Source organism: Acanthochromis polyacanthus, chromosome 17 (genome assembly GCF_021347895.1).
Source record: "Acanthochromis polyacanthus isolate Apoly-LR-REF ecotype Palm Island chromosome 17, KAUST_Apoly_ChrSc, whole genome shotgun sequence".
NCBI classification, from domain to species: Eukaryota; Metazoa; Chordata; class Actinopteri; family Pomacentridae; genus Acanthochromis; species Acanthochromis polyacanthus.
The window spans coordinates 8166704-8193509 of NC_067129.1; the positions used below are offsets into that span (position 1 = coordinate 8166704).

At 42.7% G+C, this 26806-nt stretch overlaps 3 protein-coding genes across 7 annotated transcripts in view; 1 reads left to right on the top strand and 2 right to left on the bottom strand.

The window, feature by feature from the left end:
* The window catches only part of ehbp1l1b (EH domain binding protein 1-like 1b), a 31382-nt gene extending 10928 nt beyond the window's left edge, over window positions 1–20454 (bottom strand). For 2 of the 5 annotated variants that reach the window (XM_051937306.1, XM_051937304.1), the window contains exons 1-11: window positions 19850–20454; window positions 16479–16536; window positions 16300–16395; window positions 15752–15805; window positions 15448–15626; window positions 15053–15171; window positions 14819–14908; window positions 10011–10076; window positions 9772–9909; window positions 9354–9599; window positions 9024–9213 (exon numbers count right to left, since the gene is read on the bottom strand). In XM_051937306.1, the coding sequence (XP_051793266.1) occupies window positions 9024–9213; window positions 9354–9599; window positions 9772–9909; window positions 10011–10076; window positions 14819–14908; window positions 15053–15171; window positions 15448–15626; window positions 15752–15805; window positions 16300–16395; window positions 16479–16536; window positions 19850–19953 (1340 nt within the window). In that variant the 5' untranslated portion in view covers window positions 19954–20454. The remainder of the gene's footprint in view (window positions 1–9023; window positions 9214–9353; window positions 9600–9771; window positions 9910–10010; window positions 10077–14818; window positions 14909–15052; window positions 15172–15447; window positions 15627–15751; window positions 15806–16299; window positions 16396–16478; window positions 16537–19849) is intronic. The other 3 variants (XM_051937305.1, XM_051937307.1, XM_051937308.1) reach the window with 3 other exon arrangements.
* Window positions 1–26806, top strand: part of LOC110959394 (phosphatidylinositol-binding clathrin assembly protein-like) — a 168496-nt gene that overhangs the window by 95985 nt on the left and 45705 nt on the right. The gene's annotated exons all lie outside the window — the stretch shown is intronic.
* fam89b (family with sequence similarity 89 member B) lies at window positions 21759–26529 on the bottom strand. The gene is made up of 2 exons (XM_022206244.2): window positions 26042–26529; window positions 21759–23670 (listed from the first exon to the last, which is right to left on the bottom strand). Exons 1-2 carry the CDS (start codon window positions 26288–26290, stop codon window positions 23392–23394), a joined length of 528 nt encoding a protein of 175 aa, XP_022061936.1. The 5' UTR covers window positions 26291–26529; the 3' UTR covers window positions 21759–23391.

The following is a 26806-nucleotide window of genomic DNA, read 5'->3' on the forward strand; positions in this document are numbered from 1 at the left end:
TCCTCCTCTCTCAGCCACACTGGGATGGCAGCATGTTTAAGATGGGATGCGCCTTTTTTCACTGATCTCAGACCAGGATTGTCCATCGCTTTCTTAGCAGCCCTGACAGACTCCTCAGATGTAACGTTTATTGGTTTGGCTGCAGGAACAGAATCAGCAGCTGTGGTTGAAACCAAACTGGCTTTAGCATTTGGTGTCACTGTTTTCAGTTGTTTGGGATCAGATTTACTGACTGATTCTTCAACATTAACCTGCAGCCCTTCATCATATGCAATATCATCTAATTCTGCCTCTCTCAGTGGTGGCCCATTGTTTGATTGATTCTTTAAGAGGCCATGAAGACTCTCTTCTTCTTTGTCTGATTTTCTGTTCTTTTCCTTCTTTCTCCTCTCTTCTTCCTCCCCTTTCTTTCTTTCCTCACTTTCCTTCTTCAGTTTTGCTTCTGCATCTGCCCTTTCTCGCTCCTCCTGTTGTCTTTTCTCCATCTCTTTCCTTTCTTTTTCCAGCTTCTTTCTCTCTTCCTTTCTCTTTCCTTCCTGTCCATCTCTTCTCTCTCCATTTCAAACCTCTTTCTTTCCTCTTCCTGTTCCCTCTCCAGCCATTCCTTCTCTTTCCTCTCTGCCTCTTCTTTCTCCTTTCTCTCCATCTCTACTCTTAATTTTTCCAATTTCTTTACTACCTCTTCTTGTTCCTTTTCAAACCTTTCTCTGTTCTTCCTCTCCATCTCTTCTCTCACTTTTTCCAGCTTCTTTCTCTCTTCCTTTTCCCTCTCTACCCTTTCTCTCTCCTTCCTTTCCATCTCTTCTCTCTCTTTCCTCTCCATCTCTTTTCTCTCCTTTTCCAACTTCATTGTTGCCGCTTCTTGTTCCTTCTCCAGCCTTTCTCTGTTCTTCCTCTCCATCTCTTCCCTCTCTTTTTCCAACCGCTTTCTCTCTTCCTTTTCTCTCTCTTTCCTCTCCATCTCTTTTCTCTCCTTTTCCAACCTTTTTCGTGCTTCTTCCTGTTCCTTCTCCAACCTCTCTCTCTCCTTCCTCTCCATCTCTTTTCTTTCCTTTTCCAACCTCGTTCTCTCTTCCTTTTCCCTCTCTACCCTTTCTCTCTCCTTCTGCTCCATCTCCTGTCTCTCCTTTTCCAACTTCTTTCTTGCCTCTTCCTTTTCCCTCTCCATCCTTTCTTTCTCCTTCCTTTCCATCTCTTCTCTCTCTTTCCTCTCCATCTGTTTTCTCTCCTTTTCCAACTTCATTCTTGCCGCTTCTTGTTCCTTCTCCAGCCTTTCTCTGTTCTTCCTCTCCATCTCTTCCCTCTCTTTTTCCAACCGCTTTCTCTCTTCCTTTTCTCTCTCCTTCCTCTCCATCTCTTGTCTTTCCTTTTCCAACCTCGTTCTCTCTTCCTTTTTCCTCTCTACCCTTTCTCTCTCCTTCCTCTCCATCGCCTGTCTCTCCTTTTCCAACTTCTTTCTTGCCTCTTCCTTTTCCCTCTCCATCCTTTCTTTTTCCTTCCTTTCCATCTCTTTCCTCTCCATCTCCTTTCTCTCTTTTTCCAACTTCATTCTTGTCACTTCTTGTTCTTTCTCTAGCCTTTCTCTGTTCTTCCTCTTCACCTCTTCTCTCTCTTTCCTCTCCATCTCTTCTTTCTCTTTTTCCAACCTCTTTCTTGCCTCTTCCTGTTCTTTCTCCAGCCTTTCTCTCTCCTTCCTTTCCATCTCTTCTCTTTCTTTCCTCTCCATCTCTTTTCTCTCCTTTTCCAGCTTCTTTCTTGCCTCTTCCTGTTCCTTCTCCAGCCTTTCCCTCTCTTTCCTCTCTGCCTCCTCTCTCTCCTTTCTCTCTCTCTCCTCCCTCTCTGCCCTCTTGATGCTTTCTATCCTTTCTTTCTCTCTTCGCTCTATCTCCACTTCTCTCTCTTTCTCCTGTTCGCTGGCGGCTAGTCTCAGACTCGCCACCAGACTCAGTCCATGTGTCTGATCTGACGGTAAAGTCTCCGGTTTCTTTTCAGAAACCTTTTCTTGAGATTCTGTCGTGTCTGAAAAGGCCGTGGGTGGCAAAATGTCCACACTAATAGGAATCAGTGGATCGTCATCTGCCTCTGAGAAACACAGGATTTCTGCGTCTACTTCATGTAAACATGGCTGGTCTTCATTATTTGCAAGCAGACATGGTTGGTCTGCGGGGGGCTGCGGATGACCTGCATCTGTTGATCCGGTCGTGTGCAGGATGGAGGCGACTGTCTCGTAGCTGAGGGGCAGATATGAGGGAAACCGTGAGACAGAGCTCACCCTAAAATGACCTGCATTACGACCAGAGCAGACGCTGAACAATGTGGCCCAGAGCCAGTCAACATGCTTGATTAAACAGTTTCTTCTCAGACTTTGTTCTGGTGCTTGTCCAAAATGTCGTGCGAAAGCAACCAAAGGAAACACTGATTGTGCATTAGACTCAGATCCACCCAACAACTTTTGTTCTTACCCCGTGCACAACATACTGGCATTTAGAGCACCTCTGGTGTGACTAAAAACAGGTAAAACACTCAGCTTAGATCAGCTCAGAGGCAGATAAAGCTAACAAGACAAATGCAGACTTTTTTTTAAATAACTGACAAAATACCAGGTCAAGTGCTGGCACTGTCAGGATGGTGAATTCTGAATCCTGGCAAATGAGGGACGGATGATATTTTGTTGAACTTTTATACACAGCGAGTGCAGTTAATAAACACCAGAGTGTTTCAGTACTGTGCTGCAAGTTTATAACAGCATCCAACAGAACAGAGATAAAGAAATAACTCATCAAAATGTGATAAAATGTCTCTCTAAAGGGTTAATCAGATGTGTTAGTATATAACAAGAACATCGAAAATTGTAAAAACATATAGCCACAACAACTGGCCATGTAACAGTGTTTAAATAAAGATTACATAAAATTAGTTAAAACTGTATAATATTTTCACCTAATAATGAAGATCACTGTTCTCTCTTTATTATAATACTACTGTTGCTATTTTCTGAGGTTATATTTGAATGTAATAATGCCTAGTTTTGTTGTTTATTGTACTTTTATACATCAATCATCTGCATATTTAATCCCATTTGACAAGTTATTAAATTATCTCAGTTATCTATTGGCTATGTGTACCTAGTACAAGCTTATTTAACAGAAACGTCTTTGCATTCTACATCAGGCCTCAACAAATACTTCAACCACACCGGCAGGCAGAGAGACTCACCCTCTGTACAACACCCCAACTACGGCTGACATGAAGCCAGCAGGCGTTTCCTCCTGCTGCTCTGCAACACACACATCTGTGTGTTTCTGGACACTACCACACACAAACACACACACACACACACACACACACACACACACACACACACACACACACACACACACACACACACACACACACACACACACACACACACACACACACACACATTTAACTCTCATCAGTCCATTTAAACATTCAGTGTGACAGCATAGACGAAGGCTGAGATGAAGACAGCCGCTTCAGATGAGGTTAACTGCAGCTACAGGGTAAGCAGTGGTTAAGCTGCGGCACCACAGAGGAACGTTAGAAGAGCACGTTTGTATTTGTGTGTGGAGTCACGACATGCTGCAAAAAGGCTGCAAGGAACACATCACTGACTCACCCCCCTACTACACCCTCCTCTTCCTCCTCTTCCTCCTCTTCCTCCTCTTCCTTGTTCCCGCTACTTTCCGTCCCTCCTGCCTCCGCTGTGGTCTCCTCCACAGCTGCCCACAGCTGCTTTTCTGCCTCGCACACTGGCTCCTTTTTGTCGACGAAACTCTCCTGACCGCCATCCACGACGACGGCCGGTTTCACCTCATCTGCTGCCTCCTGTTGTGGTTTTCCTGAAGGCTGTAGATCTTGTTCCGGCCGCAGTTCTGGTTCTGGTTGTGAGGGCAGCAGCGGCTCCAGTACAAGAGTCTTGGGGGGAACCTCGAGTGAGGTGGTTGGTTTCACGCTGGGTCCCTCCGGCTCTTTGGGCTCCACTTTAACCGGTGGTGAGCCGGGTTGAGGGGTGGGTGGGACGATGTGGTGACTTTCTGAATCTTTTCCTGTTGTTTGTTGGCCGTCCTGTTTAGCGGGGTGTCCAGCTCAGCAGCATCTTCTTTGTGTGAGCTACAAGAGACAAAAAAGCCACATTAAAGATGGATCCATTACAAATTTCACTTTTCTCACAAACTACATAATATAGAAAGCAGACTATTAGTGAGGTGGTAGAAGAAAAACAAAGACAGGAGGGAAAAGCAGAGAAGCAAACAGTCAGACGTCCCCTCGTCCATTCTTACCCTCTGCACAAAGGTTTTGAACCCTCCTTGATAGAGATTTTTTTAGGCGTATCTTTGCCATTTTTCTCCTCTAGCACTTTCCACAGAGGAATCTCGGCATCAGACATCCTCTGTGGAGGAGGCACCGGCGCCAAGGCCTCTAAAGATGGCTGAACAGTGGAGCCTAAAGGTGAGATTGTCTTTTCTGGGACAACAATGTTTGACAGTGAACCTTCCTTTATGACAGAGGGTTGTGCCAGACTGGATTAAAGGGAGAGAAAGAGGAAAAGCAAAAAATGAAGAAAGGAAGACAGGTATATAATAAGAAAAGGAGAAGAGGACAATCACGAAGAAACAACATGAAAACCAAAGCAGCAGTGAGCAACAACACAGGATCAGCCAGTTTATAATCATGTAGGGGAGAGAAGATTGTCATGATGATTTGTGAGGTGAAGGCAGCATCAAGACTTCTGATTACACTTAAATTACCACTGGATAGTTGGCAAGTTAGGCTTCTATTTGCAGTGTTCTCTATTAACCACATGCACATACAACAACCGCAGTGAAGCAAAGAGCCCAAAATGGATTTCTTTGGCAAGGATTTTTCTGCATAGACGAATTTTTGAAACTCCCAAAGAGATTTTAATCAGAGCCAAATGAAATCACCAGTGAACAAGATAAGAACTGGAAATATGAAGAAATAGATAAAATTTTTAAACCACTTTTGTTAAGTAAGGTTTAATTTAGCCAAGAATAATAGATATTTGTGTTAAAATGCACAGATTTCTGTAAAATAAAGTAACGCAGACCCATTATCTTTACTGTACAATGACTGAAATGCATACTGCCAAGTAAAGAAAACTCTAAAAGCCCATTTAAAACCATCCTGTTTGGAGCCAACAGTATCAGTACATCAGGAATCAATCTGCTCACCCCTACCACAGAGACAATCAGTGAAGCCTTAGGTGAGCAAAGAATCAAAAAACCAAATCACCAAAACAGAACAAAACACAATCAAAATAGAAACTGTGAATGATTCCACCAAGTTTCAGAGCAGTTTAGAGCAGAAATACGAAGCAACAAATCACTGGTTGACATCTACATAAGCAGAGACTGAATTTAAATTGATTTTCCATGTTTGAAAGACTCATGTTGATTGATTTTATTTGTTGCTTAGGAAAACAAAACACAGCCGTGTAAAACCACACAAGAACAACTTCGGTGCTGTAACTCACCGCTCTTTGGAGTTTGGTTTGTGACCCGATGGAGCCTCTCTGTCCTGTGATTGGCTGAGGATCTGTGAGGGCAGCTGCTCGGATGTAACGCTGGTTTTCGCCAGAGGAGGGAGGTGTGGAGCAGGAAGACGAGTTTGAGGAGAAACTGAAGAAGTTGTTTTCATCTTGTGCTTGTCCTCATCTGACCTGTTGGCCTCCAGACTGCAGACCGGAGCTGCTCTATTTAAATTCTTCCTCCTGTCCTCCTCCTCCTTCTTCTTTCTCTCCAACTCCTCCTTCTCCTGCAACAGCTTCTTCTTCTTTTGTTCAATTTTTTCCCTCTCTTCTTCCTCTCTCAGCTTCCTCTCCTCTTTCTCTTTCTGCCTCTCGTCTTCCTCTTCTCTCCTTCTTCTGTCTTCTTCCGCCTTCTTCTTCTTCTCCTCTGCCTCCTTCCTTCTGAGCTCCTCTTGTAGTCTTTTCCTCTTTTCTTCTTCTACTCTCTTCTTCCTCTCTTCCTCCTCCCTTTCTTTCTGCTCAATTAAGAGCCTTTCTTTCCTCCTTTGCTCTTCTTCACGTCTTTTCTCCTCCTCCCGTCTCCTATGCTTTTCCTCCTCTTCTTTTTTCCTCCTTTCCATCCTCTCTTTCTCCTCTTTGAGTTGTCTCTCCTTTTCTTCCCTCTTTCTTGTCTCCTCTGCTTCTTTGACTCTTTTCTTCTCCTCCTCCTCTCTTCTCTTCCTCTCTTCATCTGCCCTCTTTTTTCTCTCTTCTTCTTTCATCCTCTCCTCCTCTTCCTCCCTCTTCATCTTCTCTTTCTCTGCCTCATTTTTCTTTCGTTCCTCCTCCTGTAGACGTTTTCTCTCCATGTTTCTCTCTTCCTCCTCTTTCAGGTGTTTTCCTCCGTCTTCCTCCTCTCTTCCTCCTCCTGGAGCTTCTTTTTCTCCTCCTCCCGCCTCTTTCGTTGCTCCTCCAACACTCTCCTCTCCTCCATCCTTTTCTCCTCCTCCTCCTTCATCTTCCTCATGAACTTCTCCCTCTCAACTCTTTTCTCTTCCTCTCTTCTGAGTTTTTCCTTCTCCTCTTCCAGGACTCTTCTTTTCTTCACCTCTTCCTCCTCCCTCTTCTTCTTCTCCTCTTCCTCCCTCAGTTTCTCCTGTTTTTCTTTCTTCTCCTTCAGGAGTCTCTCCTCTTCATATTTCCTCCTTTCTTTCTCCTTCCTGACCTCCTCCTCCTCTTGTAAGAACCTCTTCTTCTCCTCTTCTAATAGTCTCTTCTTCTCTTCTTCATGTTTTCTCGTCTCCTCCTGCTCTTTCTTTAGGAGCATTGCTTTTTTCTCTTCCTCTTTCCTCCTACTTTCCTCCTCTTGCTTCCTTTGATTTTCTGCCTCCCTCTGTTTCTCCTTCGCCATCGCTGCTCCGTCTAACTGCTCTGGCTTTTCTTTGCACGCCTTTTCATTGGTTTTCTGCTCAAGACTGCAGAACAGATAAACAATATTCTTTAATCCTGCACCTGTGTGTGTGTTTCAACATCATCAGCATCATGAGTTCACATTCTACAACCTTGATATTGCTATTTTTTCAAGCTTGATTGTATCCATTCATACATATACTCACCCTGGAGGACACCTTTTGATAGTATCACGCTTAGAGTCACCCTCTTCTAGAAACAAGCCCCCTGATTCTTGTCTCTGGTTAAGAGACTCAAAGATGGCATCATCAAAGTCGGGCTCAGGCTTTGCCAGAGGCGGCTTTTCGGTCTTAAAGGGGTTTCTCTCATCGGCTGGCTTTTTCAGATCAATTTGCCCCTGAACATTTGGCTGTTTTGGGGTGATAAACGCTGCAACAACAGTGGTAGAGGGCTGCTGGGGGGTGGAGTTGTCACTGCAGGAGAAGGGCCAAGGAGGGGGCGGGGCTATGATCAGCTCTGAGCGGGATTGGGCAAGACTAGGGATGAGAAATATTTGGAGGTCAGGCTTGAGATGATGAGCGGGCGGGATTTGACAAGGCGGAGCGTGCAGGCGGCTGCATAGTAAACTACAGAGCTGATAATAGTTTAACTAGGAGGTCAGTGCAACAAGAGGCAGGGCACAAAACACTCTGCAACCGTTAGCACATTAGCATCGAGAAACAGGAAACACAAAGCAACCGTGAGGCCTTGAGAGAGTCTCACAGTCCTGAATCCACAAGCACGAATTAACTGCACTCAGCAACACATTTGTCGGCACACAGAAGCAGCAGGGGGTTAGTTTTGGGTCATTTGGACCACAGCAAGTGCCGCTAAGGCAATGATTGACACTAAATACTTCTTATTATGATACTAAACATTGCTGCACTCTCTGTCTAGTTTGAAATAAAAGAAAAAAAGTTGCGGGATGAATAATGATCCTGCTGTCTTTTAAGCCCTTGATGCCTGAATTTATTCACTGTCAAATAAAAAAAACATTTTTTGTGTGTTTTTGCTTTCCAGCTGATAAGTGGAGATTTTTAATTTATCTATTACACATAGAACATAGATACACGGATACATAATAATAACAACAGATATATAATAATTAGGTCCCACTCTGACCGGTTCTACAAGAAACCAGTGCTTGCAAAAGAGTTCGAGGTATGTAGTGAATATACACAAAGCAGCATTGGGGGAATGGATACGCTATCTTATCTGCAGTCTGAATGAAAGTGGTATGTTGCAAATTTGCGACAATGGGCGTCAAGGGGTTGAATCTCAAATTTACACTTAGGTCCAAACCACCATGTTATCAGCGGCACTGAGGCTGATACAGCTGAGTAAAGAAACACTTTTAGGAAATATGCTTATTTGCTTTCTTCGCAAAGATAGACAAAAACAGAGACGCTGCTCTTAGATCTGTCCTCTAAACATGAAGCTTCAACCATCAGATGGTTAGTTTTGGTATGAAGAGAGGGAGACACCGGGTCTGACTCTGAAAAGGGATCCAAATCCATGTTCAGGCCTCTATAATGCACACTCATTAACTGGATATGTTGTATTTATTTGGTTGTGTGTGATACAGTTTCTTGGCCATATTTAGTGACTTTCCTGACTTTTTAAGGAATTGAAAAAACAAGAAATACGACATTTTTAGCCTTTATGTTGGGCTAAACAACCAGCCAATGGCAGTAGCTTCTTCATAAACATATTTCCAAAAATGTCAAACTAACTTTTTGCACAATCATGCATCATCAAGCTCACAGCCCGTCTCACATTATACAGATGTGCCCATTTCCTCTGAAAGACAACTTCAGGAGCACACAAGAAGAATCTGAACTCTATGACTTTTTAAAAACGCTTTCTTTGCTGGCCCATAATCCAATTTAAACATGTTTATCAGCTTTCCTCTTTCTCCCAAGCTCTGCTAGGTCTGCAGCAGTCCTCATGACACCTCTTAAGCTCTGGGGTCTGTCGACAGATGATTTCGTCACACAGCAGATCATGGCTAAACGTGTTCCCAATGAGACAACTCACACACCCTAAATGTATACTCTCATGTGATATCACTGCAAGTCCTCACCTGATCTTTCCTGGTCCAGGTTTGTTTTCTGTGATGGCCGTCTTTATCTCAGGTCTGAATGGCTGGTTGGATAATTTGCTGTTTGCCACTTTCTGGTTCTTTTGACGAGAATCTTCGTCTTGGCTTGGAGTTGTTTCTTTCGCTGCCGAAGTTTTTTCTTTATCCTCCTGAGTAAGTGGGAACGTCAAGCCTATAAAGAGTGAAAGCGAGTTTAGAAAAGAAATTATCCTGTGGGAGTCAGATTTGCAACAAAGAAGGGAAAAAGAGACTTTTACATGTACAACACAGAGAGAGAAATGCCTTTGAACATTGTTTAGCTGGCTGGTGTACCTGACTGACTGGAGCTGATCTGAGCAAGAGGAGCAGAAGGATGGGCGACAACGAGAGGGCAGGAGAAAAAGGTAGAGGTGGAAAGAGAAGAGGGATGGGGGGGTGAGGAGTGAGGGAGGGAGGCGGGACGGGTTGTAACCACTGGGTCACAGAGAGCATCCAGATCAGGACTGGTCAACAGAGGGATGGGGGTGATGTCGCCACCACCCGGAGCAGATTCAGATGTCAACCAGGAACCCTGAGCACCTGAAGAGGGTGAGGAGGAGGAAGGACAGGGAAGATGAGATGCTGAGGGGGTGGAAGAGTATAGACAAAGCAGATTTATAGAAATACTGATGAAGGAGGAGAGATTAAAAGCAGGGAAATTCAGAAATAAGATAACTGAAAGACGTGCAACCACACTTTTGGCATTAGTTACCTGATTCTGAGCTAGAGGGGTGAGATTTTGAAAGAGGCGGCGTCGGCACAAGTGAAGGAGCATCAGTGGAAAAAGGCGAGGGAGAGGTAGGCCGGGCGATTGACTTGACAATCTGAGGTCTGAAAACGTGAGAACGACCTGACGGAGGGTGAAAGACAGCAGAGAACAGAAGAGAACGTGTTAAAGGTTTTAGAGAAAGCTCAGCGGATCGGCATGAGACAGTCAAAGCAGAGACAGACCAGAAGCTGAAGCAGAATCATCCCCAGTTTGAGCCTCTGGGGGGCGCTGCTGATATGAAGCAGGAGCTGAGGAGAGGAGAGGAGAGGAAGGTAGAGAGGAGGAGGAAACAGAGGAGGAATAAAGAGAAGCCAAGGTACAGTCAGCGAGAGAAAAATGGTGAATGTGGTGCAGCACAGCTAAAATCATAGCATGCATAGAAATAACCTGTGTGTCTGGAACAAATATATTTTTGCTGCTTTCTCTCAGCACTGATAAGGAACTTACTTCTCTTTAGTTCTGCTCTATTTGGAAATCTGTTGCAGTCCAGTAGTGTTAAAAACGTAACCAAAACTGTTGCTACAATTAGACTAGATTTAGCTTCTGGGTAATTTTTGCTCCTGTCACTTTTTTTTTTTTACACGCTTTGGGCTCATTTTCATTGCAATATAAAGTGATGCACCACTATGCAAACAGCACAACCACGACTAGAAGTAAAGAGAACTTGGAACTGACTTCTGTATACTATGACACAGTTAGAATGCCATAAATCATACAAAAGAGGGAAAAAAATAAGAAAATAAATAAATATAAACACAGCCTACTTCCATTCCCTGAATATTTGCCAAGTCATTGATCATCACAGCTGAGTCACTAATACCTTTACGGTTTTTGCCAAGGAGCACAGAAGTTTTTGTTTCTTACAGAATCTGGTTACAGCAACTGCTTTCACTTTCTTTTTGAGGATTTTAAGAAAGGGACATATTGAAAATAAAGTGATTTTGATGAAATATCACAATTTTAAGCTTAGATTTGGTTAAGTTTTCTGACAGAATGACATGCTTTTGCAGTTTGCTACTTTAATAAGTGGTGCTATTTTGGTGATTTAAAAAAATACATATGCCTTTCAAAGGGTTAATGTTTATTATTTCATAAGAGTAGTTCATTTTCATCCTCTCACACAATTTCCTGTACTGTAAAGGATTTCTGTGTGAAGACAAAGATTGTCTTTAAGTGTCTGTTTGGCACATATTTGTATTGAAAATTGTGTTTCTATTATTATAAGTTGTAACTTCTGTATTTGAAGTAGTATTTTATAAGTGTTTATTTCCCATAGAAGAAAAGCACACATTTTTTAGTCCTTACAACAGATAGTAGTGTGATAAAGCATATAAGGTCAGGAGTAATCTAGCTTTGATGCAACAAAGATTGCATGTGTGACAACATATTGCATAACACTGCGCTAAAAAGAGAAGAACCTCAAGTTGGTCTGAGATTTAACTTTTGGAATAGATTCACCTCTTGGACAGTGACTCATTGTTTCTACAGCTTTCTGCACTGGTTTATTTCTTGTAAAAACTGGATTAAATGAAACGAAACCTGAATCAAACAAAAATAATCCAAGTAGAGGGAACGGCCTTTGGAGTTGGATTGATGTTAAATGCAAAAAAGATGGACGAAATGTGGATTAAAAAAAACAAACTGAAAGCAAAGATTTCCTTTGCTGTTGTCTCTCCCTGAGATACTGCAGCATCAGCAAAGCATTCAGATGTTAAACTTAAAACTCTGGCATCACGGCGACCTGATCATGCATAGATCTGCCACACAACACTCCACACTGTACGCTCCGTGTTTGTAAAGCACTGTGGGCATGAAGCTAAATCGTGTGGAGAACGAGATCAAACCGGCCCATCACACATCAGGAATCGGTTAGTGGAAACCATGCAGCATGCCTGTCTGCCTGCCAGCCTCTTGATACCTTTTGCTGAGCCTGCCTGGAAGATTCTGGGCAGGGAGGGAGGCCGAGAGACGGTCCAGGTGGGAGGAGGGGGAGCAGATGGAGACGCAGAGGACAGGGTAGGCTTTAGGGAGGAGGATTTGGGAGGAGGAGGCTGGGAGGGAGCGGAGGAAGGCTTCTGGGTCGGAGCGGTGGACACAGTGAGAGAGGACTTTTGGGGAGTTGTGGAAGATGATGTTGAAATAGGAGCAGGTGATGACAGTGAAGGGGAGGGAGGTTGGGGAGTTAAAGATGGGATGGCTGTTGCACTGGGAGCCTGAGAGGGCAGCGTGGGGGAGGCTGTGTTTGAAATTGCAGGACTTTTATCAGAATTGGATAAGGGTTTTACTGAAGAAGACTCCACTGAGGCAGAAACTAAAGTAGATTCAGAGAATGTAGGAGATGGAAGAAGAAAGGACACAGCAGAGGAGGCAGTCTGGATCGGGGGAGTTTCTGCTTTGACCTGGGAGCTCTGAGGTTCAGCTAGAGAGGCCGACACAGCAGAAGCCTCAGGAACAACAGGGATGGCAGATTTTTTATGCTTGGACCTGGGTGAGGGCTGAGGGGAGGGACCGGGGGAAGGCTGTGTCTCTGATTGGACGGGGGTGACGGAGAAGGGATGCCGGGAGCGACGGGGCGAGGGGCGAGGGGCGGTCGGGAGAGGAGGCCTTGAGGTGACGGCGGGACTGGGAGGACCTCCATCACGACCGCAGGCTGGATTAGTAGATGGAAGGATGGATGGTGCAGTGAGAGGACAGAAAGAACAAGTCATGAATCGTGGATGGCAATGAAATTAAAGTGAAAATTAGATCAGGATCACATGTCATAAAACTGTAACGTCATGATGATCCGTGTTAATCACATGACCTGCTTGTCTGAGTGAAACCACAAGCAAAGTATGGAAACGAGATGAACTGTGATGGAATGAAACCTCATTTAGAATCACCTGCTTTAGCCTACTTCTCATCATTTTGCTCAGTGTGCAGACATCTGTGACTGATCAGAGTCTTAAACTGCTACTCAAGAGCTCAATCTCCATTGAACTTCAACTGAATTTCAAATAGAACACACTGTTTTGTCTAAGAATGAGTGTTGCTCAACGCTAAGCCAGTTTTTATTTCAAGCAGCAGACAGTTGATGATTTGACTTGCAGCCTTAAAATGTATTTCAGCAGTAAATGTGCACATAACATTTGCAGTTTTATCACCATGATTCTTTCCCGGATCATCACCATCCTTACTCCAGACTGTTTTCATTCTAGTCCTTGTTTGCTTTTCCTGGCATTTTTTTAATCAATCATCATTATAGTCTCCTCTGTAAACACATCCCTAGCTGAGCATCATTCAGTTGCCAGATAGCTATTTTTCAACATTGTGTAATCACTGCTTTCAAGCAAGTCATGCTCCTAGTTACAGTTCCTTGTATTTTCCTCTTCATTCCTCTTGCACAGTTTATTTCCCAGCCTTAGATTCTGTTTTCTTTGAGTGATCCTGAGTCTAGTTTGGTTTTAACTTTAGCCTGTTTTCTGGATTTATGCTTTCTGCCTGCTCTCTCTTGCATTTGTTTGCTACACTGACCTCAAGCCTAAATTCTGATTGGGATTTTTTTTTCTGCTTAAAGACTGTCGGCTGCTGTCTTAAGTGGTAGCCAGCCATATTGCATTATCACCTACAATATTTCAACATTATGTGCTATATTGCTTTAAAACTACTTTGCCCATATTACCTCATACATTTCTGTTCTAGCCTTATTTTAGCTTACTTATTTTCCTTTTAATTTCTATTAATGTATTCTACTTTTTTCTTACTGCTTTTCTATTAAATACTGTACTTATTTTCATGTTATTGTAATCTTATTTTACTGTCTGCTGTGTTTGGGAAATTTCATCTGAACTATCACAGGTTCATTATCGATTAACAAAATATTGCACAATTAACAGCCACTTTTAAAATTTCAAGGATGTTTGGCAATTAACACTGGTGCACTTAAGCAATATTTAGAATTCAGGACTTTAACATGGAGCAAAGTATTCCATTCTTGTATTTCTGCTTCTGCTTAATGATCTGCACAATTCTACTTCTGCTGCCCACTGTTCAGTTAAATTACAGCAAACTTTAACTATTTGACAGTTTTTAGTATTTTCTATTCCTTTTATAAAATGTAAAATGTTAGCACTGTACTACTGCTGAACCCACTGACAGATATCAGAGGTCGTGAACTTATGATTTAATTTGTTCCTAAGAAAAGAAACATCTGGGACGGGCAGTCTGGTTTCAGAGTTATGGTCATTTGAGCTGCTGGTACATTCGATTTTCTCCTTTTTCGATGCTGTTACAATAATGTCTCTGTGGACACAAAAACCTCTATGTGCCATGGTGCAGCTGCGGCCTCCAGACAAACTTCAGTAGATTAGCGGCATTATGCTGCATTCAGGGACAATGGGAGCTCCAAATGTCTGATGTCCGACTAGGAAAATCAAAGAAACGCCAACTCAAGTCAGATTTCTTACTCAGAAACTTGAGTCAAGTCTCTCTACCTCTTCCACATTATTTATCATTGCCAAAACATCAGTCACTTCTCTACTTTTATTGAGTTTAATGTCAGAAACATCAGGCAACATATGTTTGCACCTCTGTTTCTTTACTTAAGTCAACTACATGTCTCTTGCCAAGTGTTATGTGCAACAAAGCAAACATGGAGACAACAAAGGTTTTTTTTCCCCACTTTGAACATCATAAGTAACAAATAAATTCAGTTCGAGTTTCAATTTCCTACTTCTGAGGTACAGCAAATGCAGCATTCTATCTTCACATGACGCTCAATGGTGTTTAACATCTGTATAGGAAATCTGTGGCATGCAAAGAAGTGTCCGGTCATGTGGGAGGACACCAGAACAAATGGCACGACTGTGTGACATACTGCAGGATAAACTGAGCCACCCAACAACAGACAGAGGGGTGGAAGAGAGACAGACAGACATGCACATGTTCAGTTCACACCTACTTCTCTCTGGCAAAAGAAACAAACAGCAGGAAAGAGTGACAGAGGAGCTACCTGAGGATGGAAGAGTGGCGCCAGAGGAGATTCGCTTGTCAGGTGGAGGAGGAGCAGGACGATTTGGGCGCGTTAGAGTGTGGGGAACTACTGCAGCAGGCAGGAAAGAGAAGAGTAGAAGAAGAGAAAGGAATGTGGGCAGAAAAGGAAAGTAGAGGAGTAAAAAATGTCAGAAGTGAAATAAGCGGAAGTAATTAAGAGTGAAGATCACAGCGTTGACATTAATTTGCCTACCTGAAGCAGTCACTGACTTCTTGTCCTCCTCTTCATCGCTCTCGTTGAAGTCGTCCAAGTTGCCGATATCTGTGGGTTTGACGCTCATCAGGCTGGCAAGACTCTGCATGTCTTCATCACTGAGAGACAAAGACAAATGTATATAGTACCATTATATTAATACATGACTCTCTTGCAGACCCACAAATAAGGAATATACAGTCAGTATATTAAATGCGGTTCATCTATTCTAACTAACCCCACTAACCCTACTCAAACATTCTAGGACAAACCTCATGATATCAGTGTCACATTATGTTTTATCACTCAATACAGAAACATCGCAAAAACAGGTCATATCTTTAAATAAAGTGCTGCTAGTACCAGCAGAGTGAAAACTAACTTAAGCTACTCACGTGGCTTTCCCCTCTCGAACAAAGACACATGACAGCGATAGCTTGAGCGTGGCCTCCACCACTTTGACAGACAGCGGCTTCAGCTTCAGCGTCAGGTCGGTCTGGGTCGGCGTGGGACTGGCGAAGCGCTTCAGGTTGATGTCAGCCGATGCCAGAACCTTACGGTGACCCTTGTTCTCCTGCAAAGGACCAACAAAAACAATCATGATATATACAATATTTTGTATCCTTTTATTTTGAAATGAGACTGTTTTTATTTTTTAAACATGGGATGCCAGATTTAAACTAGTAGAGAGATACTTACACCCTCAATGACAAACGTCCAGTCTTTGTCCTCAAACTCATCGGCATTGGCCTCCTGTAAGGGAGATAATAGAAATACACTTTGTTTTACCTGTATATACATTCAAATGAACAGACAGACAGACAGACAGACAGACAGACAGACAGACAGACAGACAGACAGACACACAGACAGACAGACAGACAGACAGACAGACAGACAGACAGACAGACAAACTTCTTCATTCGTTCATTCAGGTTTATTTACTTTGTCCATAACCAACAGGGCTGAAAATGGCAGATATTGCAATATGAGCTTAAAAAGCGTGATGGATAATAACCACATGAGACACCATCACAAGTGTGACTGTCACACAGGAAGCACAACACATCACAACATCACAACAGTGTAAACCCTGAGCCAGACACCCTGAAAAGTGTATTTCCTCAACTACAGTTTTTTGCCATTTTCTAATTGCACTGCGTTCCGCGATTTCAATTTGAAATGAACTAGTTGTTCAGTACCACTATGTATCAATTTTAAAAGTGCATTTGTGGTGCTTTTTGTACCTTGAAGAGGGTAACAGAGATGTCAATGTTTTCTGGGACGGGCCACATCACCATCCCCCTGTAAGGGTTCTTGATCCCGGGCTGCCAACTGTGGAGCTGGACAACAAACAACACATTAATCAGACTGCACACGTGCATGTGTGTGTGTTAGTGTGTTTGTGCCATTGCAGTGGTTTCACCTTGGAACACATGCGTCTGTTCCTCCTGGTCCACACCACCCTCAGCTTGTCTGGTTGCCTGTGGAAACATGAAAACACATCAAAACAGAAATTCCACCTTGCATCATTCTGCCGCATGACATTTAAGTTTATTACACACTCTGCTAATATGCAGGAAGGGCAAGACTGCAAAAAAGGCACTCTAGAAATTCTTGAAATGTCTGAACTTGCATCTTTGACTGTATTATTTGAATATTGTCTTCTAACAAGGTGAACATTATGCAAAGGACATAACACAAGGTCTACTACACGGTCTTATGACTGTCTCTGTAAATAGTAATGCCTCTAAGTCAAAGACGAGGCCTTGATATGTGTGTGAGTGTGTGCGTTCATGCAGACGGCTTTGAGCATGTGGTATTATGTTTTATTTGTCTATCTGTAAGCATTTATAAGGATGTGATACCATATGTGAGCAGCCAGCTGCTTATCTGTAATTAGACTACACAATGTGCGCATAATAAGCGTGTGCCTGCCTTTATATAAACATGTGTGCTGATAAAGTGTGTTTGTGTGCTTCCATTGTATTGTCTCAGTCCTCTGTGGCACAGGAAATGAAACAGGAAGTTGCAAGGTCACGTGACCTGAACTAAATGCGAGGTGTGCTTCTTGACTGGAAGAAGGAACCCCCTTAAAACACACACGCACGACATATATACTACTAGACAACCGTTTGGACATACTTTCTCATTTAAATGAATGAGAAAGTGCCCAAACTGAGTTTTCCTCTGGACTGGTAGTGTGCATACATGCAGACATAGACCCACATTATCTACCAGTACATAACAATTCATCTTCTTACTTCAAATATATTGTCTTTATACCCATTTCAGCACATACACATGTTCATTAGAATAACAGCAATAGTTTATAGATGCCAAATGCTGTCTCAAGTTTCTTCAATATAGCCAAGAGGCCTTTGTGTGCACACGTGCTTATGTGGTATGTGTGTTAGGGGGTCGGTAGAGGCATCAGAAATAGCCTGACAGGCACAGAGTGGGGCGATGGTGGGAAGAGATCAGTGAGGACATGAAAAAATACACAAGACAGCAAGGGTTTGTTGACAGCAAAACATCATCTACAACACAAAGATGCTAAATGAGCACCATGAGAAAAGGCAGCATTAGCGTGTTGACACTGGTTTAACGAACAATATTGGTGCAGCAAGGTCTGGTAAGATGTTATTTGTGGTCATCATGGTTCAGCAGACAGTAGATTTTACTCCTACAGACGACTAGATGAGTTATAAACGTGACTGTCATCTATGTTTAAATGGTAACTAAGTATTTGTGATATGTGCACTCATAAAACCACATTCATACATTTACAGGCAGCTGTTTCCTCTGCAGAACTACTCACTTAGTCACTAACCTCTCATATTTTTGTCACATGAAGCATCCATGCTGCCACATAAAAATAGTCCACTTGCTAAGTCTTTAATTATGTCTGTGCCACTTCTCTGTCAACATTACTTCATCATTTTCTAACCGGTGTTGGGTGGACCTTCCTCTCTCTGGGCCCCTCTGTGTTTTTGTATCTTAAAAAAAAATTGTTTGACCAGTAGTTTTGACACTTGGATGTAAATTCATCACTGCATATCATCAGTTTCTAGGTTCATATGGCAACTTTTTAGGAAACAGCTGCTTATTTACATAACCACCAGATGCAAAGCAACATCATCATTCATTTACAGTTGTGTTTCAGGCCACCTGTGAATTTTAAGCACAAACATTTACTCTGTTTCAGCTCTGTTTTTCATCTCTACCAACTCCTGAGGGGAATCTGGCAGTGGAGTGGCAGAAGTAAATCATCTTGTGCAAAGTCTAAAATCCATCTCAGAAGTCTGTGTATGTAGGCGTGTCTCCAATAAAAGTCAATGGTTTCAAATCATAGCACTAAATTGGAACAATCTCAAAACAGACAGGCACACAGACAATACTTGTGCACAGACGTACGACTTGTGAGACATTTTCAACCCTCCGTGTAGACAGTTTGCTTCCTGTTTCTGTTGCTTGATGCGATGAAGTCATAGTAACCTTATGACACCAAATACAAAGTTTGAACAACAAAAACACATGTCTGAAGTGCACCTGACTGAAACGCTGCATTAATCTCTGGTGTTTCCTCACTTCCCCCTGCCCACTCTCCTGCCTCTCTCTGTGGTGTCTGACTATTGCCTTCCTGTCTTAACAACACACTCTTAAAGACTTCTGACCTCTGATTTCACCATACTGTATGTGGGAGTTCCCACTCTTACTAAACCACTCTTCCACAAGAACTCTCTGCTGCTGATCAAACTTTAAAACTTGACTGACAAGGTCAATCAGTCACAGCTGGATGAAAACTGATCTGTGTTTCTTATCGCGGCGCTGACAAGCCGCTTACACAATTATTCCTTCATTTGATGTAATCTGAACAGATAAGAAGGTGCAACGTGGGCCACACCGGCATACGGGTAAAAGTTTAAAGGTACTGGGGAAGCTCTGCTGAAGCACAGCAGTGGAGAAAACTGCACTTTCTGCAAGATTAAAAAGATTTTTCACATTCCCAGGTGCACTTACACAACACTTTAAAACAAATAGGCACCCAAAGATGTCAATAAAAGCAAAAATATAGATTAGTAACAGTTTAAACACTGACCACAGACCCCTACAGCTGATATTCTGGATGTATTTTGGATTCAGTTTTGTGTCAGAGCCATTTATTTGCCCATACTCCAGCTCTACAGAACTTGAGTGTGAGAATAGAGTTCGATTGCTTCTCTGAAATGTTATAAGGTAAGTGAGTCTGCCTGTAAAGACGGATTATTCAAAAGAAAATGTAAAGCTGTAAATGCTGCTCACAATGTCTTACAGGCATCTCGTTGGATTTCTTATACCTATTTTAAAACTAAATAAGAAATCAAGTAAGAAACGATTCTAACAGTTCAGAGTGATGAGTATTTTGTTTGTATTGTAGTTTGCAGACACAATGTCCCAAATGTGAGCAAGAAACCCACATTGTCAGCTTATTCTGACGATAAAAGACTTTTTTTGTAGAGACAAAACATTACTATGTAAATATAAATGACCTATAAGATGACGGTTTACGGTCACTTCTCATCAATAGGCGGGGCTGGGAATCGAACCGGCGCCCACAGTCCAGCACATGTACACACATGAGGGACGCCCGTATCTCCGTCGGTGTAGCGGAAAAAGCCACAACATGAGAATGAACGTGGCCGTAATGGAGTCTTATTATTGTTAATAACACAATAAACAGAGCCTCTGGATGTTATTTACACACTAAACTGTAAAAATGACATTTACATGGCAAACTTTAAAAGCAGTACTCACCATTTCTTGGTACACTCCAAAACAAGTTCCTGGTAAGACGCGACAAACTGAAACTTTGAAGCCTTTTTACCAACTCGCTGCAGTCTTTTCCAAACCGAAGTCATGGCTTCTTGTTGGTAGAATAAAACCTAACAAACAAACAAAGGAGGGCAATAAATCCTCGGCGCGACAGTAATCCAGCTCCTTATAAGGTTTTCTTCTTCCTCCTCTGCTGCTTCTGGTGATGATGAAGAGGATGATGAACCGCACACAAGCTGCGACTTGCGCTCATTGGCAACAAATTGAATCACGCACGCAAAAATGTACCGAAAAGTTAGAGCTGTAAAGAGATCAGGCGATTAAAACCAGCAGCAAAGAGGAACCGACTCCCTGTCTGCTCGCTGTCATTCACACAGGCTAGAAACGCCTGATATGAAGATTGAGTTTCAGCCAAACAACTGCAGCAGCTCTCATTGACAACTTGTTTCTCTCTCTTCTTGCTCCTTTGGCACAAATCCACAGGGAAACAGCGCAGCTTACTCAAGCCTTGGAGTAGTTGTAATATGGGTCTGCTTCCTCTAGAGTCACCTCACCCTCCCTCTTTCCTTCACAGAGTGAGACAGGATATGCAAAGAGTGTCCACTGGTGATGCAGCAGTATGCAAAGTTTTTTTTCCCCCTCTCTCTCTCGTTTATCTCACTCTGAGGTAACAGTCATACCTGCAGACTTTGATCCTGAGTGTTTATGTCACAGCAACAACCTTATCTGTCTGTCACTGTAATCAGCTCTGCAGGAACAAGCCTGAGAATCCTGCAAGATCTTAATACAATAAATTCACCCAATTCACTGCTTTTTCATTGGAGTTATGAGTGTAGTCACTTCCTGAGCTGCGGCTGCGTCATCCAAAAAAGTGTGCGTTTCATCCAGTAAACTGCAGAGGAATAGTTTCCATGCAGTGGGCCAAAGAGTCCACTAAGACTGTGTGTGTTTTTTTTGTGTGTGTGTCTGAAGCTAGGTCAAGGCACTGGGATTTTCCTCAGTGAGAGCAGGAGTGTATTTTTAGGTGGGGGAGATGGATGGATGGACAGAGGCAGCTGGGGTGGAGGAGTGTGGGGCGAACAACTCTCTCATGACTCACAGTGGGTCTAATATTACGCTCTGGGTCCAGTATTCAGAGCTGCATTATTGCTCCGTCCACTCCCTGACCGAGCACATATACATGCCTAACAGCATGCTAACTGAGACTATGTGCAGGATGTATAGCTTCCTTTTTCCACCTTATTTCCTCATAAACAAACCTGACCATTGTGCACCTACTTTAATGCTCCATTCTTGGGTCCTTTATGGCATTTTGTTCTCACATTTGTTGTTTTTTGGGGTGTTTCTTAACTTTAAGATCTGATCTCATAAAGTCATTGTACTTCAGCTCCCCCACTAACACCTTATTGTCCTTCACTGCTGGCATCCACTGCACTGACCAGTCCATTTATTTTACTACTGTAAAACTATTTACAGTGCCCAAGGGATGTGATGTTAACAGTAATAACCAGGCCGAATGCCACCTGTAAAGGCAGAAACCGAGCAAAGAAAGATATAAACGAACGAAAGAACACATTTCTTCATAGTCCAAACCACAGTAACATTGTGATGGATGAGATGGAGAGAAACCAGACATGCACATGTTGAGTTCAACGTTTTCTAACAATATCCACAACATATGCCGATTATAAATAGAGAACAGCCTGGGACTTTCTCCTCAAGCGTCACTCCACAGCAAATGGTTTTCCCCACACTGCTGATTTCAACATAACTTCAGAGGAGGAGGCCTTCAGGACTGACGGACTGGAGACAGTGTGTCCCCTGTTGGCCACATTTGGCAATATCATGCTTTGATTGCTGTTAATTCAACTGAAAGAATGCTGTACATACCTGTGGTTAACACTGTGGTTTTATTTTAAGATTTAAGTACAAAAGAGTCACTCACCGGCTTTTCTAAATGATTTGGCTGCACAGAAAACTGTTTGACAAGTGATTTGATTCAAGACTGTTTTCACTAGAGGGACTGTTTAACTTGAGCTGTTGGAACAGAGTTTGATAGTCGAACTTGTGCAGTTCTAAATGCTATGTTTAAAGCACTGTGGTGTTAGAAATGTGATAAAATGAATTAAATGACTAGAATAATACGGAATAATAATTAGAAAAAAAGCAAGCTGCTGTAGCTAAAATACTGAAATGGGAGTTAATGAAAGATTTATTCGTGCGGATTCAAAACTTCAGAAGAGAATGAAAAGCAGAATCTATTTAGGATGAACCGTTAACACTGACAGAAAGGGATCATTTCCTATAATTTGACATCCTTTCTCAGTTTTGTTATGACTGCAGCCTAAAGAGGAAGCCAAGTATTACAACAGTGAATACAAAATATTATAGTCATACAATTTTCTATACAACTAAAAACTCAGATTTCCAGAAAGGCTGCAAAAAATGACATGTTTTTAATAAATGAATAAATACACTATTGTGCTAAACCTGAGGACACTGTGTGATAGCTAAGAATCTCAATGTGTGCCTAAAAGTTCCTAAATCAGTTGTATGGAACTATAGATCAGCGGAAAATTAAAAATTCTTGTCCTGTAAGATTTAACAGAAAAACATGTCATTTTCAAATAATTTCTTTTTCGAGTAATAAAAATGTGCAGACCGGGCTGATAGAACACTAAGAATAAAGCCTATCAATTGACAGAATTCTTAATTCAAAACAAAAATACTGAGTGAACGGAAAGATTGATCTACACACTTAGGAATCATCATGAAACCACAAACTGCCATCAGATGGATCAAAAACAAAAAGCTAAGTACTGGAATTATAAAATCCAGTATGCCCCCCAGCTCATTTTAAATCCCAAACAAGCAGCAGGTTGTAGCATGTAGACGATATTACAGCTGATAACATCTGATCCTACTTGTTTCTCTTGATTTTCTTCTCTTTAAGTTGGCCTCATTTCTGCCTCAACATACAAGAGACGTCAGGAGTTACACAGTGTCATTTAGTTTTAGCAGCAATGCACAGTGGTGAACTGACAATAAAACAACAGTCTGGATTAAACCGTCACCATCTAAGCACCCAAGACACATTTTACATTAAGTTCTGAACCCCTGTGTAGATCAGAAACCCCTACTACTTTCCATTATCCTCAATTGTGAAGTGTACACGGAGAAAACACACTCTTATAACCTTGTATGTAGGTAAAATTCACCTAATCTGAAGCGGAATTCAAACTTGAACCATACACGTGAAAAACCTGTAAAAGAAAAATCAAAGGCCACATATGTAGATGCTTATGTTACAAACGTCTCGTCCAGAAAACAACCGCATTGTGGAATGTCAGATGAAGTCATTCTGGGGTGAAGAAGTGTCTTTCTATCAAACAGGCACTGATTTTAAAGTTTTGAAAAAAATGAATGCTAATGAGACTAGAAACTGGACATCAGGACAAGAGATAGTATGAAAACAACTGTAAATGGGACCTAAAGAAATGCAGTACATGTAGTCTGTATCTATATCAGGGAATATGAAAGGAGTCTTTGATCCACTGGTCCCTGGAGTTGCTGCTGGGTGATGGCAGAGACGAGGACGAAGACGACGGAGGCTGTGAGAGAGCTCTTGTCTCCTCCTCATCTTTCTCCTCTACGTCATCCTCCTCCTCCTCCTCTTCAGAGTATCCATTATCAGTGGGGAACGAGGCCTCAGACAGAAGCGAGGAGCCCTTGTAGTCCTGGATGGCCTCATGCAGAGACCACAGCTGGCAGAGCAGAGACATGTCGAGCTGACGCAGGCCGACCTGTTGGACACAATGCAGGAGTGTGAGGAGGGCGTGGAAAACTCAGAAGAATTATACACCGATCAGCCACAACATTAAGACCACTGACAGGTGAAGTGAACAACATCGATCACCTGGTTATAACGCAATGTTCTGCTGGGAAACCCTGAGTTTTGACATTCATGTGGATGTTTGAGATGTACCACACACTTGCAGGTCAAGCTCAGGAGTTCTGAGGAATATTCTGGTGAACACAACAAAGCTAAGGTGTTCATCCGAGTTCCACATTCCCCAGATCTAAATCTTATTGAGCATCTGTGGGATGTACCAGGATAAGCCTGATCTAGGTAGGTCCCATCCTCCAAACCACAGGACCCACAGAATTCACTGCTACCGTCCCGGTGCCACAGGACACCTCCAGAGGTCCTGAGTCCATGCTCCACTGCGTCAGAGGAGTTTAAGCAGCATAAATGGGACCAATACAATATTAGACAGGTGGTCCTAATGTTATGCCTGATCAGTGTATAGATGCTGACAGGAAATACAGCTTAAGTGATTCATCAAACACTTGACTAGCTGTCAAACATTAGATAGCAGATTAACTGGTGGACATTTGTGGATGTTACCTTGGGCTTTGGGAAACAAACCACAAGATGGTGAACCACCAGCTCACAGTTTTGATCATGGACTACTTTAGCAACCGACCACAGTATGTGACGTTAGAGGACAGTGACTCCCACAGTCTTGCCTCTTTTTCTGGCTCTCTTCATCCTCGCCTTCTATACTGCAGACTTTCCATAGAACTTCAGCCAACTCTCCCCTGATGACTCCCAATTGTCGGCCTCACCACAGATGAAGATGACACAGTCTGATCCAGAGCTTTGTGGATTAGTGTAGCAGAACTACCTCCATATCAATGCTGGGAAAACTAAAGAACTAATGGTGGACTTCCACACTCAACCCACATCAGTGAACATCCAGGAAATGGACACTGAGATGGTGATGTCTTATAAGCACCTGGATGTTCAACAGAACTGGTTGGACAACTCTCTCTATGAGAAAGGACAGAGTAGACTAAATGCTGAGAAGACTCTGGTCTTTTGGACCTGAGGGGTGGCAGTGTTTCTCCAGCAGACAGGAAAAGACTTAACAAGCTGGTAAAGAAGGCCCTTTCTGCCCTGAGATGCCCCTTTGACCCAGGGGAGGTGGTGAGAGACAAGAGGATGCTGGCTGACAACACGTCCCACTTCCTGCTGGACGCTCTGATAGAGAGATCCTGCAGGCCTTTTACTTCCTCCTGTGGTCAAACTCTACAACCAGCGCTGCCCCCAGGAGCCCACACAATGCAGAGACAAACATATTTCACTCTGGTGCAACATCAACACATTCGGCCAGTATGTCATGAAAATTCTGTAAATTTCAAGCCCTTGAATGCTGTTTTATCATTCTGCACTAAGAATTATCACTGGTAGTGAGAACACTCATTATGAATTGCTAAACTTGGATAATCGTCACTCACTGTAAGACATGACAAACACTGGGTTTACCGATATTTATAAGGCTCTTACTGTCCTCATTGTTGTCATTTAATGTGAGCCTTTACCAAACACTCAAATGACTGGATTACGCTTTAACTGAAATTGGAAAATCCATTTGCAACACGAAATAATTTGCAAAAGAATCTAAAGTTTGGCTCATTTTTAATGTTTGGGGTATTCAGGATTTTTCAGCTGCTCTTGTTTTAGCTGATTTGTTTGCTTTTAAAACCTAAATGGACTGATTATGGTTTTCATATTACTAACTTTTCCGTTTGATATTTTATAGTTAGGAGAGTTCGTGTGCCAATAATTTTCAAAATGTTCTTTCTTACATTGTTGATTGAATGAATGCCTGAATAAATAACTGAATGAATGAAAAGGAAAAACTCCATATAAACTTTTTTTTAAAAAAAACATATGGATGGAATCCATGCAATGTAATTATTTCTGCTAATAGAAGAACCCGTGCAATACTAAAGACACATGCAATTTTGATTTAAAAAAAAACACATCCAGAGCAATCAGTGCAGCATCTGGATGTCCACATATGAAAGAATCAGTACTTGTGTGTATTTGCATTTATTTATTTATTTGTACCGGATTTCCCTATACGTTTGAACTATCCCTTTAATTGCTGTAGCTACACATGTATCCACTCTGGGCTTAATAAAGGCTGATTTTATCTTATTTAATAGCCGTTTATTGGGAGAAAAACAAAATAAACACTCTGACCAAGCTATTATGATTAATAGTCTCATTATGGCCACCACTTGAAAAATGATCTGGCTCCTCCACTGCACACATATCCCAAAGAAACATCCTCTGAATATAAATATCAGGAAAATGCAGCTCACCATCTCTTTCCGCAGCAGCGCCAGAGCAGCGTCCAGCCCGCCCGGTTTGCTGGGACCCCTCTGCACGTCTCCTCGGCTGATGTCGGCCTGGATTCGGGCTCTCTTGCTGTGCACCTTCTCGATGTCCCGCCACGACCCGCCGCTGGAGTTTAGGATGCCGATCAGGCCTTTGGGCAGCGGCGGGAGCCCCTCTGCGGACGAGACACCGCCCACCGGACGGTCCGCCGCGCTGCGCCAACTCCGGTCCATCAAGACGCGGCACCGCGGAGACGCAGCGACGAGATTTTACGCACGTGAAAAACTCTCAGGAAAAGCTGGATCACACACAAATGCGCATCACACTGACTTGAGCATCACCTATGCGTGGTGTTTTCTCATCGCAGGACAGAGATCCGTCTTGGAAAAGGAAAGCAAACTGATCTGGATGTGACTGAATCTGAGGCTTCCGGGCTTTGTTTTCTTCTCTCCTTTGTGTTTCACTGACATCGACCTGCTCCGCCCCGACGTGACCTCCCCACGTCGCGCCGCTGTCAAACCGTCTCCGGCTGCTTTAACAGGATTAAGGCTGAGCTTTGGTTACAGCTGATCTGAACTGACAAGCTTAACACCGCCATAATTAGGTAGACTGATGCACTACAATACACATACTAAAGAAACTACAAACACATGCATTTAATTGTGGCAAAGCACGTTTAAATCCTGTATTTGTGCAATCATTCTGTAGGGACAAAAGCGCATGAGCACATCTGCAACTGTAATCCACCC